The following is a 13,512-nucleotide window of genomic DNA, read 5'->3' on the forward strand; positions in this document are numbered from 1 at the left end:
CCAGAAGTGTCAGTATCCCCTGGGAATTTGCTAGAAGTTAAATTCTCAGACCTACTGAATCAGAACACTGCGGGTGGGCCCCTCGGTCTGTGCTGTAATTGCCCTCTAGGCGATTCTGATGCAGCTCAAGTGTGAGAGCCACCGCTCTAGGACCCTGACCTTCCTGCTGCTCCCGCTGTGATCGGTCCTGGCTCCGCGCCATGGGGAACCTTGCGCGGAGGCAGAAGGGTTGAAGGCCCTCTCCTGTCAGCCTGGGGAAGGCTGCATCGGCAGAATCTGCGTGCAGTGTGAAAGCTTCTTAGGTGTTAGATCTTCTGAGGGATGGAATGGGAAGGCCATGCCTCACGCATAAGCCAGAAGAGAGGCAAATAAGGCTGGGGTCCGTTCCTACCACATATACCATGATGCTTCTCTTGGAAGGGACATCTCTGGCTGAAGTAGATCATTTTTGACCCATGGGACATCTTGACATAGCTCTGTTGAATCATGGCAGAAAGGCCAGGTTAAATATGTGAAAACACTGCTTCTAGCATCAAGGAATGTCCCAGCAGATAGCCCTGACCCTTATTCCATTTTTGAGCAAACCTCACAGCCCGCTCTGACACAGAAAAATGGATGAGCATTGAGTGGGCAGCAAGGACACCTGTTTTGCCCATTATGTGGTGGAAGGAAAACAGAGCTTAATACTCGACGGTCGTATTTTGAGGCTTTATTTACCTCTCACTTCATCTCCCTGGTGACTCAGTGGGCTCCTTCACTGCAGGGGCGTGGGGGCACATTTCCTTTTGGGGACCCTGGCACCCACTGGTTGGCCAATGTGGGGAGGATTGACCCTTCCCGTGGTCATATGGCAAGTGATTCTGAAGCCCCACATTATGGTTTAGCAAAGCTGCTTCTGCTTAGCACTGTCCTGTTCAAATACCATGTGCGGTTCCTTTGTGAGGGAGAGAGAGGCTGGACCCAAGGCCCGTCGCGTCCCAGTCCTTTGCTGCGAGGCCAGTCCCATCCCCACCCCCAGCGCCCTGCTCCTCACCCCACTCCCTTGCCTCCCTTCACCCCCCACCACCTCCAGCTGGACCAGGAGCCAGGACATGCAGGTCCCACTCTCCCCTCACGGGGCATGGTGGTCTGTAGGGAGCCTTGACATGACTCTACTTCCAGGGCCTGGTACTCTGAGGGAACAGAGGACACTACAGTGACTCTTTAGTTCTCACTCTGACGTCCCACTTCCCTAAATGGAAAAGTTACCTAAGCCCTCGGGAGCTTCCCCTTACAGACATTACTGTGCACACGTGGCCCCGTGACGGGGCTTCTGAAGGAGCACAGGGAGAGGGGGACAGGGAGTGGACCTGGGGAGGCTGCCCACGGTCTCAGCATAGTGTGGGGAGGACCAGGAGAGGACTCATTCCCCCTCAGCCCAGCCCCCGCTTGCTCCTCCAGGACACCCACGCCACGGGCATGGCCAGGAACGTGTGTGCAGGTGCTCTCAGACGTGCCCGTCTCTGCAACTCCACGCACTGTAGCCCACCAAACTCTTCTGCCCATGGGATTTCCCAGGCAAGAACATTGGAGCGGCTGGCCACTTCCTTCTGCAGAGGACCTTCCTGACCCAGGGATGAAGCTGCGCCTCCTGCCACTGGCAGTCATTGGCAGGCGATGCTTTACAACTGAGCCACCCGGGCACAGGGCACAGTGTTAAAAAAGAGACGGAAAGCCATCCAAAGGCTGGGGACTGAGCCCGAGGACCACAGCACACGCTGAGTGTGCCCTGGCAGGGGTGCAAATTCAGCATTTTCTCCCTAAGGACAAGGTACTTTCCACCTTTCACGTTTAACATAGTGTCATTATGACCCCAGTAGCATTCTCGATATACAGAGTACTGAGTAGGTTCAGTGCAGCAGAAATGCATGCAGCACACACCTGCACTGACCAGGCACCCCTGAGCAGCAACACTGACTGATTCTAAAATGCAGTCTCATTTACTCTTCGTTGAGGCTTTAGTGGGGTACTGTATTCCCATTTTACAGGTGAGAAAATAAAGGTTCAGTTCCGTTCACTCAGCCAGAGAAAGGCAGAGGGTACGTAAACCTGGTTGACTGACCCTCCAATTCTCCTTCAGGCCTGGCTTACCAAAGTCAAGTTTAACGAAACCTCTGCCTTCCAAAGAGCTATATGTTCCGGTCACTGTAGCTTGATTGTCACGATGCTGAGAAACTGCAGCTCCATGTTTCTCTAACATCCGTCTTTGCCAGCCTTCTGCCTCCCCTCTTATTTCTGCTCCCTGCAGGAAAGCCCACATCTCAGTGAGACAGGACCCCTCCGCTGAGCTGTGTCTCAGGGACACCGTAATCCTTCTAGGCAGGTGTGGGAACGTCCCTGCTTTGTCTCCAGTATGGACATTTCTGGATTGCTCCCATCTAGCATTCTACCAACTACATATTTCAGACATTTATAGTCAGGGAATCAGTGAAATTTTATAATCTTGATGATCTTGTTGCTGTTACTGCTGCTGCTAAGTCACTTCAGTCATGTCCGACTCTGTGCAACCCCAGAGACGGCAGCCCACCAGGCTCCTCCGTCCATGGGATTTACCAGGCAAGAGTACTGGAGTGGGTTACCATTGCCTTCTCCCTTGATGATCTTAACTCTATCTGAAAAGATCTATGATGTACTTTTTAAAGCACTCAAAACTTGCTGCTGCCAAAATATTTCAATGATGTCTGGAGCATGAAAAGGTCTGGGGTATGGGAGAGTCTGAACAAAAGAAACAGGTATAGACAAGGCATTACTGACATTTCGGGCTGGATAATTCTTTGTCGTGGGGGCTGTTCTGCACACTGTAGAAAATTTAGCAACTTCCCTGGCTTCCAATCACTATGTGTCAACAGAATCCTTCCGAGTTGTGACAACCAAAAAGACACCGTCAAACATCCCCTGGGGGAGCACTGTCGCCCCTGGATAAGAACTGTTGGTATAGCCTGATCCTGCAAGGCTGGTCTGGACAATCTGCCTCTGAAGGTACCACCTTCCTTCCTTCCTTGTTGGAAGCATGAGTTCTTTTTCTCAACACCACACCCCTGGGAGTCGTGCGTCACGGAGCTGATGCCACCAGGCTTGGGGAGTGGGGTGGGGTGGGGTGGGGAGAAGGAGCAGGTAGAATAGAAGAAGCAAGAAAAGACAATGGAAAAGCTTTTAGAAATAAGAAAGGTTTATTTAGCAAAAGCCACTAGACTAGTGACAACATCCAGGCAGTAAGTGCACTTACATGAACAGAATCTTTTCCCAGAGAGTTGATCCAACAGAGTTAATGCCACACAGTTTTAGGAAGTAGAAGGCTCAGGGAGAGGGCGAGGAATTGGGTGAGGGGTGAGGGGTAGGAGAAAGCAGTCAGGCAAAGAGAAAATAAAAAGGAATACAACCCCTAAATGAGAGCAGTTGAGAGAAGTGAGGCTATGAAGAGGCTTTATAGACAGCATTGGTATCAGCAGGGATATAAGGAATATAATTTTCAGTTCCAATATAAGTCCATCCTGTGCAGAGCAATTCTTCCCTGGCTCCACACCTGTGAGAGCCTAGGGTGCCCAAGAGTCTGCTGGCACCCGGGAGAGGCTGGGGCAGGTACTGCAAGGGAGGCGCCCCTGGTGTCCACTCGTCCTCCACACAGGGCAGAGTGGAAGGATGAAAGAGAGGAGGGCAGGAGCTGAGTTAGCAGAGCAAGAAGCAAGGGGGAGAGGACAGGGTGACATCACTTGGAGGTTGGGGTCCGCAACGCTCCCTTTCCTGCCCAGTGGCTGGTGACCTTTGAAGGCCCCTAGATCTGTCCTCTGTCTCCTCCATCTCCACACACCCAGCGCACGCTGGCTGGGTCACACTAAAGATGACACCAACACACACACCAGTGCTCCAGGGAGGGCATGAACCGGGGAAAGGATGGGGCCAACGTGGGTAGAAACCACTGTGGAGCCTCCTGAAGGGAAGGGTCTTGAATGGGTTCCAAGTCAGTAGTACAGAGAACTAGTCTCTCCAATTCTTGAGTCTCTCTACTATCTCCTTTCTTCTTTCCCTTTGCAATCTTTTCAAGACCCTTTTAGACACTATCTTCCCCACCCACTCTTCTCCCCAAACAAGCCCTCTCCTAGCACATTCCACACACCCAGTCCACTGGCCTCTGGCTTTGTCCTCAGCCCCTGCTTATGGGCAGTGGGCCTGGAGAAGCCAGACCTTCCCCTCCCCTGAACACCCCAACTTCTAATGAGCAAAGAGGTCCCACACTCAAGGAAGCCTGGGTTAGGATTTTGTAAGCTAGAGAGGCTCAGCCAAACTGGACTCCTGACCTCTCTCCTTTGATTTCATAGTTCTTCCTTCCCTTCTGTCTCTGGATCTACTTCCAATGATCAACTAGAAAGTGTAACAAAACAGAGCCACCCCCTCTCCAACTAAATGCACATCAGGAAAAGAACACAAGTGTACTGTTGATTCAAACACTCTGGAGATTCCCATTCTTCTCTCTGGTCACTTCTCACAAGCCTACACACACATATACACCTTCCCTCACATGTGCATGTCAAAGCAAGCACACGTGTACACACATGCACACACACACATGCACCCATCTCATTTCACTGACACCTTCATGCACCAAGGAAGGCTAACATAAAGCTGCATTGATTTCCTTTACTTTGGACTTTCGGGTCTAGCGGAAACCCAACTGTAGCTATAACAGAAGATCTACGCTTTCATTTCTGTATTTCATAAAGCCAAGTTAGGCTTAAAGAACTTAATTTTGAAGCCACCACATCGTTACCAATTGATCCTCAAATACTGGGTTGGCCAGAAAGTTCTTCGAGTTTTCCCATAAGATGCTGTGGAAAAACCTGAACGAACGTTTTAGCCAACCCCATAGTAACACAGTCTGGGTCTGGAATTTGCTGTTCAAGATAAAGATGTTTCCCCAAACTTACACAGCACTAGCATGTCTCAGCTCTCTCTTGGCACCTTTAAACCTGTTGCCAGCCACTGCGGGTCTCACTGGAGGCAAGGACGCGCAAGCGTGCCCTCAGAGCCCCAGTCAGCCCAGAGTAGCAGGCAGCAACCTCCGGGCCCAGATGGTAAAGGAGAGCGGCACGTGGCACTGTTTACTGGCACACTCTAGGCGCGCATCCACAGGGTGGCCGGCCAAGGGCAAAGTGGCTCTGGTCCCTGACTTAAGTGGCAGTGATTCTGAAGAGTGGACTTGAGCAGTCTCAGCTACCAGCCTGTGTTCTTTTTCTTTTCTTGTTGCAGTAAAAACTGCACACTTCCACCCAGTGGAGAGGACAGGTTGAGAGGTAAGGCTGGGGGCTCTGAGGCTTTTATAGAGGCAGAGTGCTATAATAGCTTCAGTAGGCACAGCCCTTGAGGCAGGACACAGGAGACAGAGGGCAGCTTTCCCGCTTCCTTGGGGATGAGCTGGACTTGTAGGCAGGAGGTGGGCGGGGCATCACACTACAGAGTCAGACCTCGGTGATCTGGGGCAGGAGAGAGGCTGTCCTCCCCACTGGCTTCCACGGCAGGGCCTGAACGGTAGTGAAGTCCCATCTCCTTCTGGAGCAACGCTCGATGCCACCCAGAGAAAGCGCTTGGATCCAATTCATCTGAAAGCGTATCCCCTCAATGTGACACATTCCAAACCACACGCACACTGAAAGGACTATCCGGTCCTTTAGCCTGGAGCATTTAACCTCTATAGTCTCTGCAAAGGCTTAAAGAAGTTATTCCTCCCAGGAAGGTCAGGGAAGAGTTAGGCAACTGGTAGCATCCTGGCATCTAAATACAAAGTACCTGAGAAGGTACCGATGGCTTCCCTTCATAGCCGGGACCACAGAAGTAGGGAGAGCAAGGGGACTGTAAGGGCCTTACGTGACAGAGCAGAGCAGCCTGATGATGCGGTAGGTGGGAGCAGGTCCTTCAGCAGCCTGGTGGTCCTTAAGAGGGACCCTCTCCCAAAGCCATGGGCTCTGAAAGTCCCCTCCTCCCCCAGGAGTCACAAGTAGGAGGGAGGAGTTGATTCACTTTTGACAATCCAATTTCTTCCCCACTTGGCCCTCCAAAGCAAAATCCTAATGCTTTTCTTAAACTGTAAACGTTTCCAGGCCCCTGGATATCCTCAGCAGTGCCCATCTGCCCATCAGCTGGCAGCCCTACCCAGGCAGCAGCCAGACTCGGCCCTCCACACCTCGGCCTCCTCGCCCCAGGGCACCTATACGGCGATTTCATCATCCAGGCTGTCGCCCAGCTCCTGCCTCTGCAGGACATTCAGCAGGCGGGGCAGCTCCTCCTGGGACCACGAGTCCCGTTCCTCGCTCTCGTCCGTGTTGGACTCGTACTCTGAGGCGATGCCCGACTCTCGGAACTTGATGAGCTCCAGGCTGCCAAGGAGCGGCTGGCCCTGAGCAGGGGGCGGGGTGTCCTCGGGTGGGAGAAAGCGGAAGCACTCCAGCTTCACCAAGCAGTCGCGCCTACCTAAGGGGCTGCCCGCTGGGTGGGCGAAGTCGGCCAAGCCCGCGCCCAGGGGCGGCGAGTGTAGGTCCTCCGGCTTCGGGGTCGTGGGGTCACAGAGCACAGGCAGGGCTCCAGAGCGGAAGGTGATCTCCAACAAGCTGTCCTGCGAGCCCACTGGAGGGGGAGACAACAGGAAGAGGGGTGGCATGAGCAAGGTGGTTGGTTTGAAAGCCACCCTTGGCCCACCCAGGTCCCTGGCCGACTCGGGGGGAGTGGGGTAAGGGTGGGCTTTTCAATCCTTCCTTCCACTTGACTCAGAATGGACGTGCCAGGCTAGGGGGAGGAGCCGGGGGAGGAGGCAAGGCGGGGCCATGACCGCGATGGGCTGGCAAGACCCGTGGATGCTTTGAAAGGGGAACGTGGTAGGAAAAAGGTACAAACTGAAGAGCTATGTTAAAAGTATGTAGAAACGTTTAGTGCAACCTTGCAAATTGGCATTAATACAACAGGGGCTTGATAAAGAAACATCCAGAAGGGCTTTCAGAGTGGTAAAGTACAGTGGTTCCCTATGCATACCTTTGGGCCACTTTAAAAACAGAGTTCTCAGCTCTGCCTGAGACCTACCAATGCAGAATCTCTGTGGGTTGGATCTGGGAGTATCCTTTTTTTTTTTTTTTTTTTGAGTATCCATTTTTTAAGAAGCTCCCAGGGTAGTTTGGGTGAACTACCGGTGTGATGCAGAAAGCATTTGTTTTATGATCAGACCCGAGTTTGAATCTTGGCTCCACACTGTGCTAGTCCTGAAACCTTGAGCTAGTTATTTAATCTCTGGGTCTGTTTCTTCATCTGTAAAATGGGCACAAAATCATCTGCCACTGTAGGGATTAAAAGAGATCATGCGTATGATCAGTCGATACTGGTCCACAGTCAGTGCGCACTTAGAGCAGCAGACAAGCCACGGACAAGTTCAGCGCGTCACAGAGACACGCTGTCTCCCAGCACATCCCAGTGCAGCCCGGATCAGCTGGGAGTAGAGGCAGGGATCTCAGGCGGGGAGCCAAGCAACCTCTGCCACTAGCCGGCAGAGTGTGCTGGCCACAGGCGCTCCTCTGCTTTACCCACTGAGAGGCAGACTGCTACCAGCCTTTTCTGCGCTACAGAGTTATGCAGGGGGAGTGAACTACTGGACAGATTGACGTCTCCTGCAGAGCTCTCAGAAAGCATGACTCACAATAGATGCTCAGTGTATTTCGATTGGAAAAGCCCTCTGAGAAGGAACCAGGCAGCCTCAGGATGTGAAGAGCCTGGGGGCCCATCAAGGAGAGGCTGGGAGAACATGTGGTTGTGACTCCTGGGGACTTCAAGGTCAAATCTGGGCACTGGGCTAGAAGGCAGCCAAGACCCTCTCTGGCCCTGCCATTTTGTAATTCCATTAAGTGTGTGGATGGAACAAACAGAGCTGCTTATATTCTCTGCTAGGATAACCAGGGCAGGCCAGGGGTCCAAGAATACCACCAAAAGCTTGGGGAAGGTAACTCTCGGTTCCAGAGCCTCCACGGGGAGGTGAGGCCAGGCAGGGCCCTCGCTTACTGGCGTTCTGTCCCGACAGCTTCAGCTCCAACTCCTGCACCTGCTTGACCAGCAGGGAGATGTGCTGGAGCATGTCCTTGTTCTGCAGCAGGAGCTGGTGCACGCGAGCCTGGGCCTCCAGCCGCGCTGCGGCCTCAGCAGCCAGCTGGTCCTTCAGCAAGTGAACCTGCGGAGAGCGGGGAGGCAGAGAAGACAGCGAGGAGACAGGGCGGAGAGAAGAAAGGGATGTGAATGTAAACGTGAGTCACTGGTGGAGGGCCAGGGCCAGACAAGCCTTCCAGCTTCAATTCAAGACGGAGAAGCCCTTTCCCAGGCAAAATGGGCACCTGGGCTGGTAATGCAGAGGAGAAGCTGAAAGAAGCTGGGCCACTGGATCCGCATCCCGAGTGGGGGCCATGATGTGTCATTCACATACCACTTAGAGCCCCACACCGAGAGCAAGAGGTAGGAAAGAGTTGTGTCCCAGCCCCAGCCCCGTCAGAACCGCTCTGACAGCTAACATACTACTGCTGTGTTGAGGCAGGTACCTTTTTCTCACCTTGTCTTTTCAAAAACAAAGCCAAAAAACTGATATGCTGACCCACTAGCGAAGAAAGTGTCACAGCAGACTGCTGTAACAATCTTCCTTCTCCCCTTCCACACACCCAAACAGCACGAGAAACAGGAAGCCAGGCGCATGCCCTTTCTAAGACAGTGAGGTGACGGTCATGAAGTCTGTTTTTCCACGCCTGTGGTGGGTGTCAGCTTCCTGCCCTGACCTTCCGCTCCCTTTTTATTTCTGGAGGCCTCTGGGAGCATGCCTCGTACCTGGCGGAGGTCAAACAGCTGCTGACTGACTAACCACAGGGCTTTGTCCAGCAGCCCCGGCAGGTGGCTGTCAGCCTGAGGTGACAGCTTCCAGAGCTGTCCTCTCTGGGGAGAGGGGGCCCCTCGCCCTCTCACTGTCCCTGGTAGAGCACCGGCAGTGGCACCCTGAGTGCTCAGGGCCCAGGGGGCCTCTCTGCTCCCTGTGCGCAGTCTGGGTGTGGGGACACAACCCAGGGGGAGGAGACGTGGGGATTCTCTCAGGACTCTGGCTTGACGACACTAAGTCACACAACAATGATAACAATATGTGACTTTTGTGCTGAGAAGTGGATAGAAAGGCCTCTGGGAGGTTTCTGAAGGTCCCTGAATATGGGGAGCTCATGAATTTGGTGGTTAAGACCAAAGCAACCTGTATGAAAGAGGGTTTTCTTGAACCAAAAACACGGTGTGGATAAAGACACAGAGTCAGGAGGACCGGGCTGGGACAGGTAGAGCCAAGAGCAGAGGAGAGAGAAGGAAGGAATTGGAAGAGTCGATTCTCTGACTCAGACAACAAATGCTCTGGGTTTCTGAAGAGCCATCTGCTCCAAAGAGATTCACATTCTGTCAGGGAGTAACAGGTCATATTCACCCCACGGTCTGGCCGAGCTTGGCCCAGAGTCCTGCCAGGGCAGTGTCTGCCCTGCCGGCAGCCAGCCCTCAGAGATCGCACTTTCGGATGCAGTGGCTGCTTCCTTCCCCCCAGCTCCTCACCCCGGCCCAGATTTGAGGACCTGACCTTGCAGTTGTTGGCTCTGCTTCTAAGTGGAGCCACTAATGAGATTAACCGCCACTTTCCATTAGCGGCTCCTGAGGTTAGGCCTATCGTTCCCCAAGGGGGAGGATGCCTAAGGAATCTAAAGTGAATCTGTCCTTCACCAGGCGCTGCTAAGGACAAGACTGATCTTCCAGTCCAGACATCAGCCTCAAATAAACTAAGGAGAGATCTAGAGAGGGGCAAGAACAGGGAAAGCAGTGGCAATAATATTTTAATCCAGTATCAGATGGTAGATGGCTATTAAGCCTCTGTCTTCCTTGCAAAAATGAGGCATGGAGACAGTTCACCAAAAGAGTCCCCCCAAATCCTGCTGGTTCTGAGAATCAGGACAATTGCTGTGGGAACCTCACCCCTACAAGTGCCCCCAGAGGAAACCATAACCTTCCATCTGCCAGTAAATGTAATTTATTCCAACTAAGAGCATCACCGAGAGGAATGTACTGGGCAGACAGAATTGCTAATTATCCATTTTCTATTTTCTTCAGAGCAAAACAGAAACACGAGGCATAAATGTGGAGCAAAACTTTCCAAGCATGTAAACAGAAACAGCGGGGAATCTCACCTACCAACAACTGACATCTACAGAGGGCTCCCTGCACACAAAGGCTACACACTCAGGTGCCCAAACCCCACGTCTGAACCTGCCCACAGAAGAGGCCAGTTGAGAGCACTGGACCAGGAGCTGAAAGCTCGAATCTGTTGGTTACTCCCTATTCAACTGAAGGTAATACACTTCTACCTGCGCCTCACTGTCTCCATTTTTCAACTGAGAGGTTGGCCAGAGGCTTGGCCAGTCTATGAGTCCATATCAGGTGAATAGAATAGTCAGTACCAGGGGCCAGTGGTTAAAGGTTCCATGAAGAACACTCCTAGATTTCCTCTGGGAAGTCAGAGAATTAGGACAGGGGACAAAAGAAGAATTCCCTCCTGCAGAAGCCAGGGGGAAAAAAAAAAAAACACCAAAATCTGGAAGTTTCTTTTGCACGTAACCATTCCAGCAGGGGAGTTACCATTAGTACATAAAAGACAACCTTTGAATCAAATCTTTCATCACAAATCCACAGGCACTCAGTACTATGAGAAAAAGTTGTGTTTGAGCGTTCCTTGTATTAGTCTAAACAAGAACTTTAGCTTTGCAAACGCAGACTTATAACATTTCAGGTGTTTTGAAACCCTGGGAATTCGAAAGCACACGCTGCTGCTGCTGCCTAAACCCGGCGCTAAGGAGCCCTTCTGTTCCTACAGCCGTCCAAATGGGCAGCAGACATAAGGCTCAGGCCTCTCACTGAAGCAGTCTGTACCCCAGGAGTACGAAACCCAGGCCAAGCTGGGACAAAACGGCCCGAACTTCCTCTAAATTTGAGGCAATTTAACACTCCTTGTGTTTCGCATATGTGGGTCTGGCCACGAAGCACGGAAATGAAGCAGCATTATTTTCGGCCTTGGCTTGGGCAGTCAGCTACAGCTGTGTGCTCGCCTCTCCCACTGTACAACAGGAGCAGATACCACCTCCCCCTCCCTCCCAGACGGGATGTATTTGTATTCAGCATGCTCTTCTTTTAAAACCTCAAACACCTTTGGCCAAGGAAGGCTATGTTAATTTCTGAAAAGGCAGAAGACAGTTTTGCCTTTCCAGAGTCACGTGGTCTTTGGCAATGACTATTCTGGGCTTCCCAGGTGGCGCTAGTGGTAAAGAATCCACCTGCCAAGGGATCCATCCCCTGGAGGAGAGCATGGCAACCCACTCCAGTATTCTTGCCTGGAGAATCCCATGGACAGAGGAGCCTGGTGGGCTACAGTCCACAGGGTTGCAAAGAGTCAGACCAGACTGAGACGACTTAGCATGCACGCATTCTGGTCACAGACTAAATCGGGGGGAAGGCCACGCCTTGAGTCAGGGTCCAGTTCTGCGTTTTGGCCATAGCAGTACAAGTGTAAGTTCAACCCTGTGCCCTCCAGCTCTGTACCACTTCCCCAGACTCAGACAGCCGCCCACAACCCACCCAGCAACACCAGACCACTGCCCACTGGCCCTCCAGCCTACTTGCCTGGACTCCAGCTCCTCCATGAGAAGTGGGGGCAGGGCCAGGCTGGAGTTAGGGAGCAGCAGGCACATGGAAATGGCAGTGGAGAGAACCAGAGCAGTTTGCCCCCCCACACACACGGGACACACAAGCGGAGGCAGGCGGCTCTGTCTCTGCATGCACAAGGCAGGGGCCTGGGCAGTGCACCCAGGGCGCTGGGAACTGGAGAAGCCACGAGCACAGAGGCTACATCTAGGGCCTGGCGGGGGTGGGCGTGGGGGGCTGCGGAGGGTTTTCAGCGCTGTTCCTCTAACTACGGCATACACGATTGCAAAGCATTAAGTAACCGATCGCTTGTTTCAGAACAAGTGGCAGCAGGTAGAGAAGTCTTTCAATAGCAATACTGAGCTGCAGGACAACATTTTCCCCAGGAGCCAGGCTAGGAGTTGGCAAACTGTGAAGGGACCTGGCCTACTTAACCACTGCCAGACAGCCACAGCGCCCAGATCAATTCTGGAGCTATGTGGGCCCAGCCTGTGGCCATGCGGGTGCCAGCTACAACCCAGCTTTGGTTCAAGGCTTGATTATACTTTGATTCGCACCCTTGAACTTCTTGTCCATCTAAGAGCAGGAAGCTAGTGCAGCCAGGCAAGCCTCATGCTGGGGTCAGGAAAGTGGTCCGAAGGGCTTGGGGTTCACTATTTATGCACTGAGATCTACTCTGGAAATGCTTAAGAGTCAGCTGAGCAACACCTTTGCCCACGTACCTTGAAGGCCAAGGCAGGGCCTTTCTAGACCAGCTCTGAACCAATTTAGGGAGAGGCTGGGAGAGGTCTTGAGGTCTGAGACCAAATCAGAACACTGTGAAGGAGATCTAAGCCTGGTCCCAGTGATAACAGTAGAACCAGACTGATCTTCGAGGAAAAATGGGGAGAGTGCATAAATCATGCAACAAGGGACCCCGAGAGTACACCTGTTAGCAAGAAACTGTCTTTATCCTTAGCTCTTCTCAGGAGTCACACAGGAGGACTTGGATACTCCCAGAACAAAGGAAAATGTGTTCCCACCTGAAATGCTGAGGTCACAGTACTACCCATTGGAATTCCGGGGATTGCTGGCAGTTTTACAAAGACAGGCAGAAACCTTGCGGTCTGATGGCAATAGAGTCTGGCAACACAAGTAAAAGCTGACCTCACGCCGGACACTGTGCAGAGAAACCAAGTAAGCCAGACTTGATGTATTTTAAAAGCAGGAAAGATGTTAAGAAGACCTATTTATTAATTCACCTATATATAAGATGTTAAGAAGACCTATTTATTAATCCACCTATATATATATATCTTACATCATTGTTTACACCCAAATATTTGGATACTAATAAAAAAGCCCTTGGATCAAATGCTACAAAGAGAGTAAGAGAGGGATCTGCAGAGAAACCTGTAACTAAAGGCTGGTTTAGGACTGAATCGGTTTGGAGGACAAGAGGAGCTGAAAGCCAGCTGCGAGGTGCGACGTGTCAGCTGTATTCCCAGGCAGCAAATGAAGAAGCAAACCGCAGAGCCTGCCTATAAGGACGGCAGAGAGGGCAAGACAACGCTCTGTGAGGACCTTAAGGTACTGTCTGACCCCAACATTTCAGAAGTCTATGGCCGTACCCAAAGTCATTTTACCCATGGGAGATACTGATGTGCTCCGGTGGCCTTTCAGTCATGCCACAGACTGAACAGATTCAACCAGGGCACTGCCAACTATAATCCACAGATTCCAAGTGTGGGAGTGGCTGAGCTGGGAGAG

At 52.2% G+C, this 13,512-nt stretch overlaps 1 protein-coding gene across 4 annotated transcripts in view; it reads right to left on the minus strand.

Annotated features, from left to right (window-relative positions):
* The window catches only part of C3H1orf226 (chromosome 3 C1orf226 homolog), a 359,296-nt gene that overhangs the window by 12,306 nt on the left and 333,478 nt on the right, over positions 1-13,512 (minus strand). For all 4 annotated transcript variants that reach the window (XM_027527387.1, XM_027527372.1, XM_027527380.1 and 1 more), the window contains 2 exons: positions 8,071-8,236; positions 6,502-6,654 (listed from right to left, as the gene is read on the minus strand). In XM_027527387.1, the coding sequence (XP_027383188.1) occupies positions 6,502-6,654; positions 8,071-8,236 (319 nt within the window). The remainder of the gene's footprint in view (positions 1-6,501; positions 6,655-8,070; positions 8,237-13,512) is intronic.

The sequence above is a fragment of the Bos indicus x Bos taurus genome, chromosome 3 (genome assembly GCF_003369695.1).
Source record: "Bos indicus x Bos taurus breed Angus x Brahman F1 hybrid chromosome 3, Bos_hybrid_MaternalHap_v2.0, whole genome shotgun sequence".
NCBI lineage: Eukaryota > Metazoa > Chordata > Mammalia > Artiodactyla > Bovidae > Bos > Bos indicus x Bos taurus.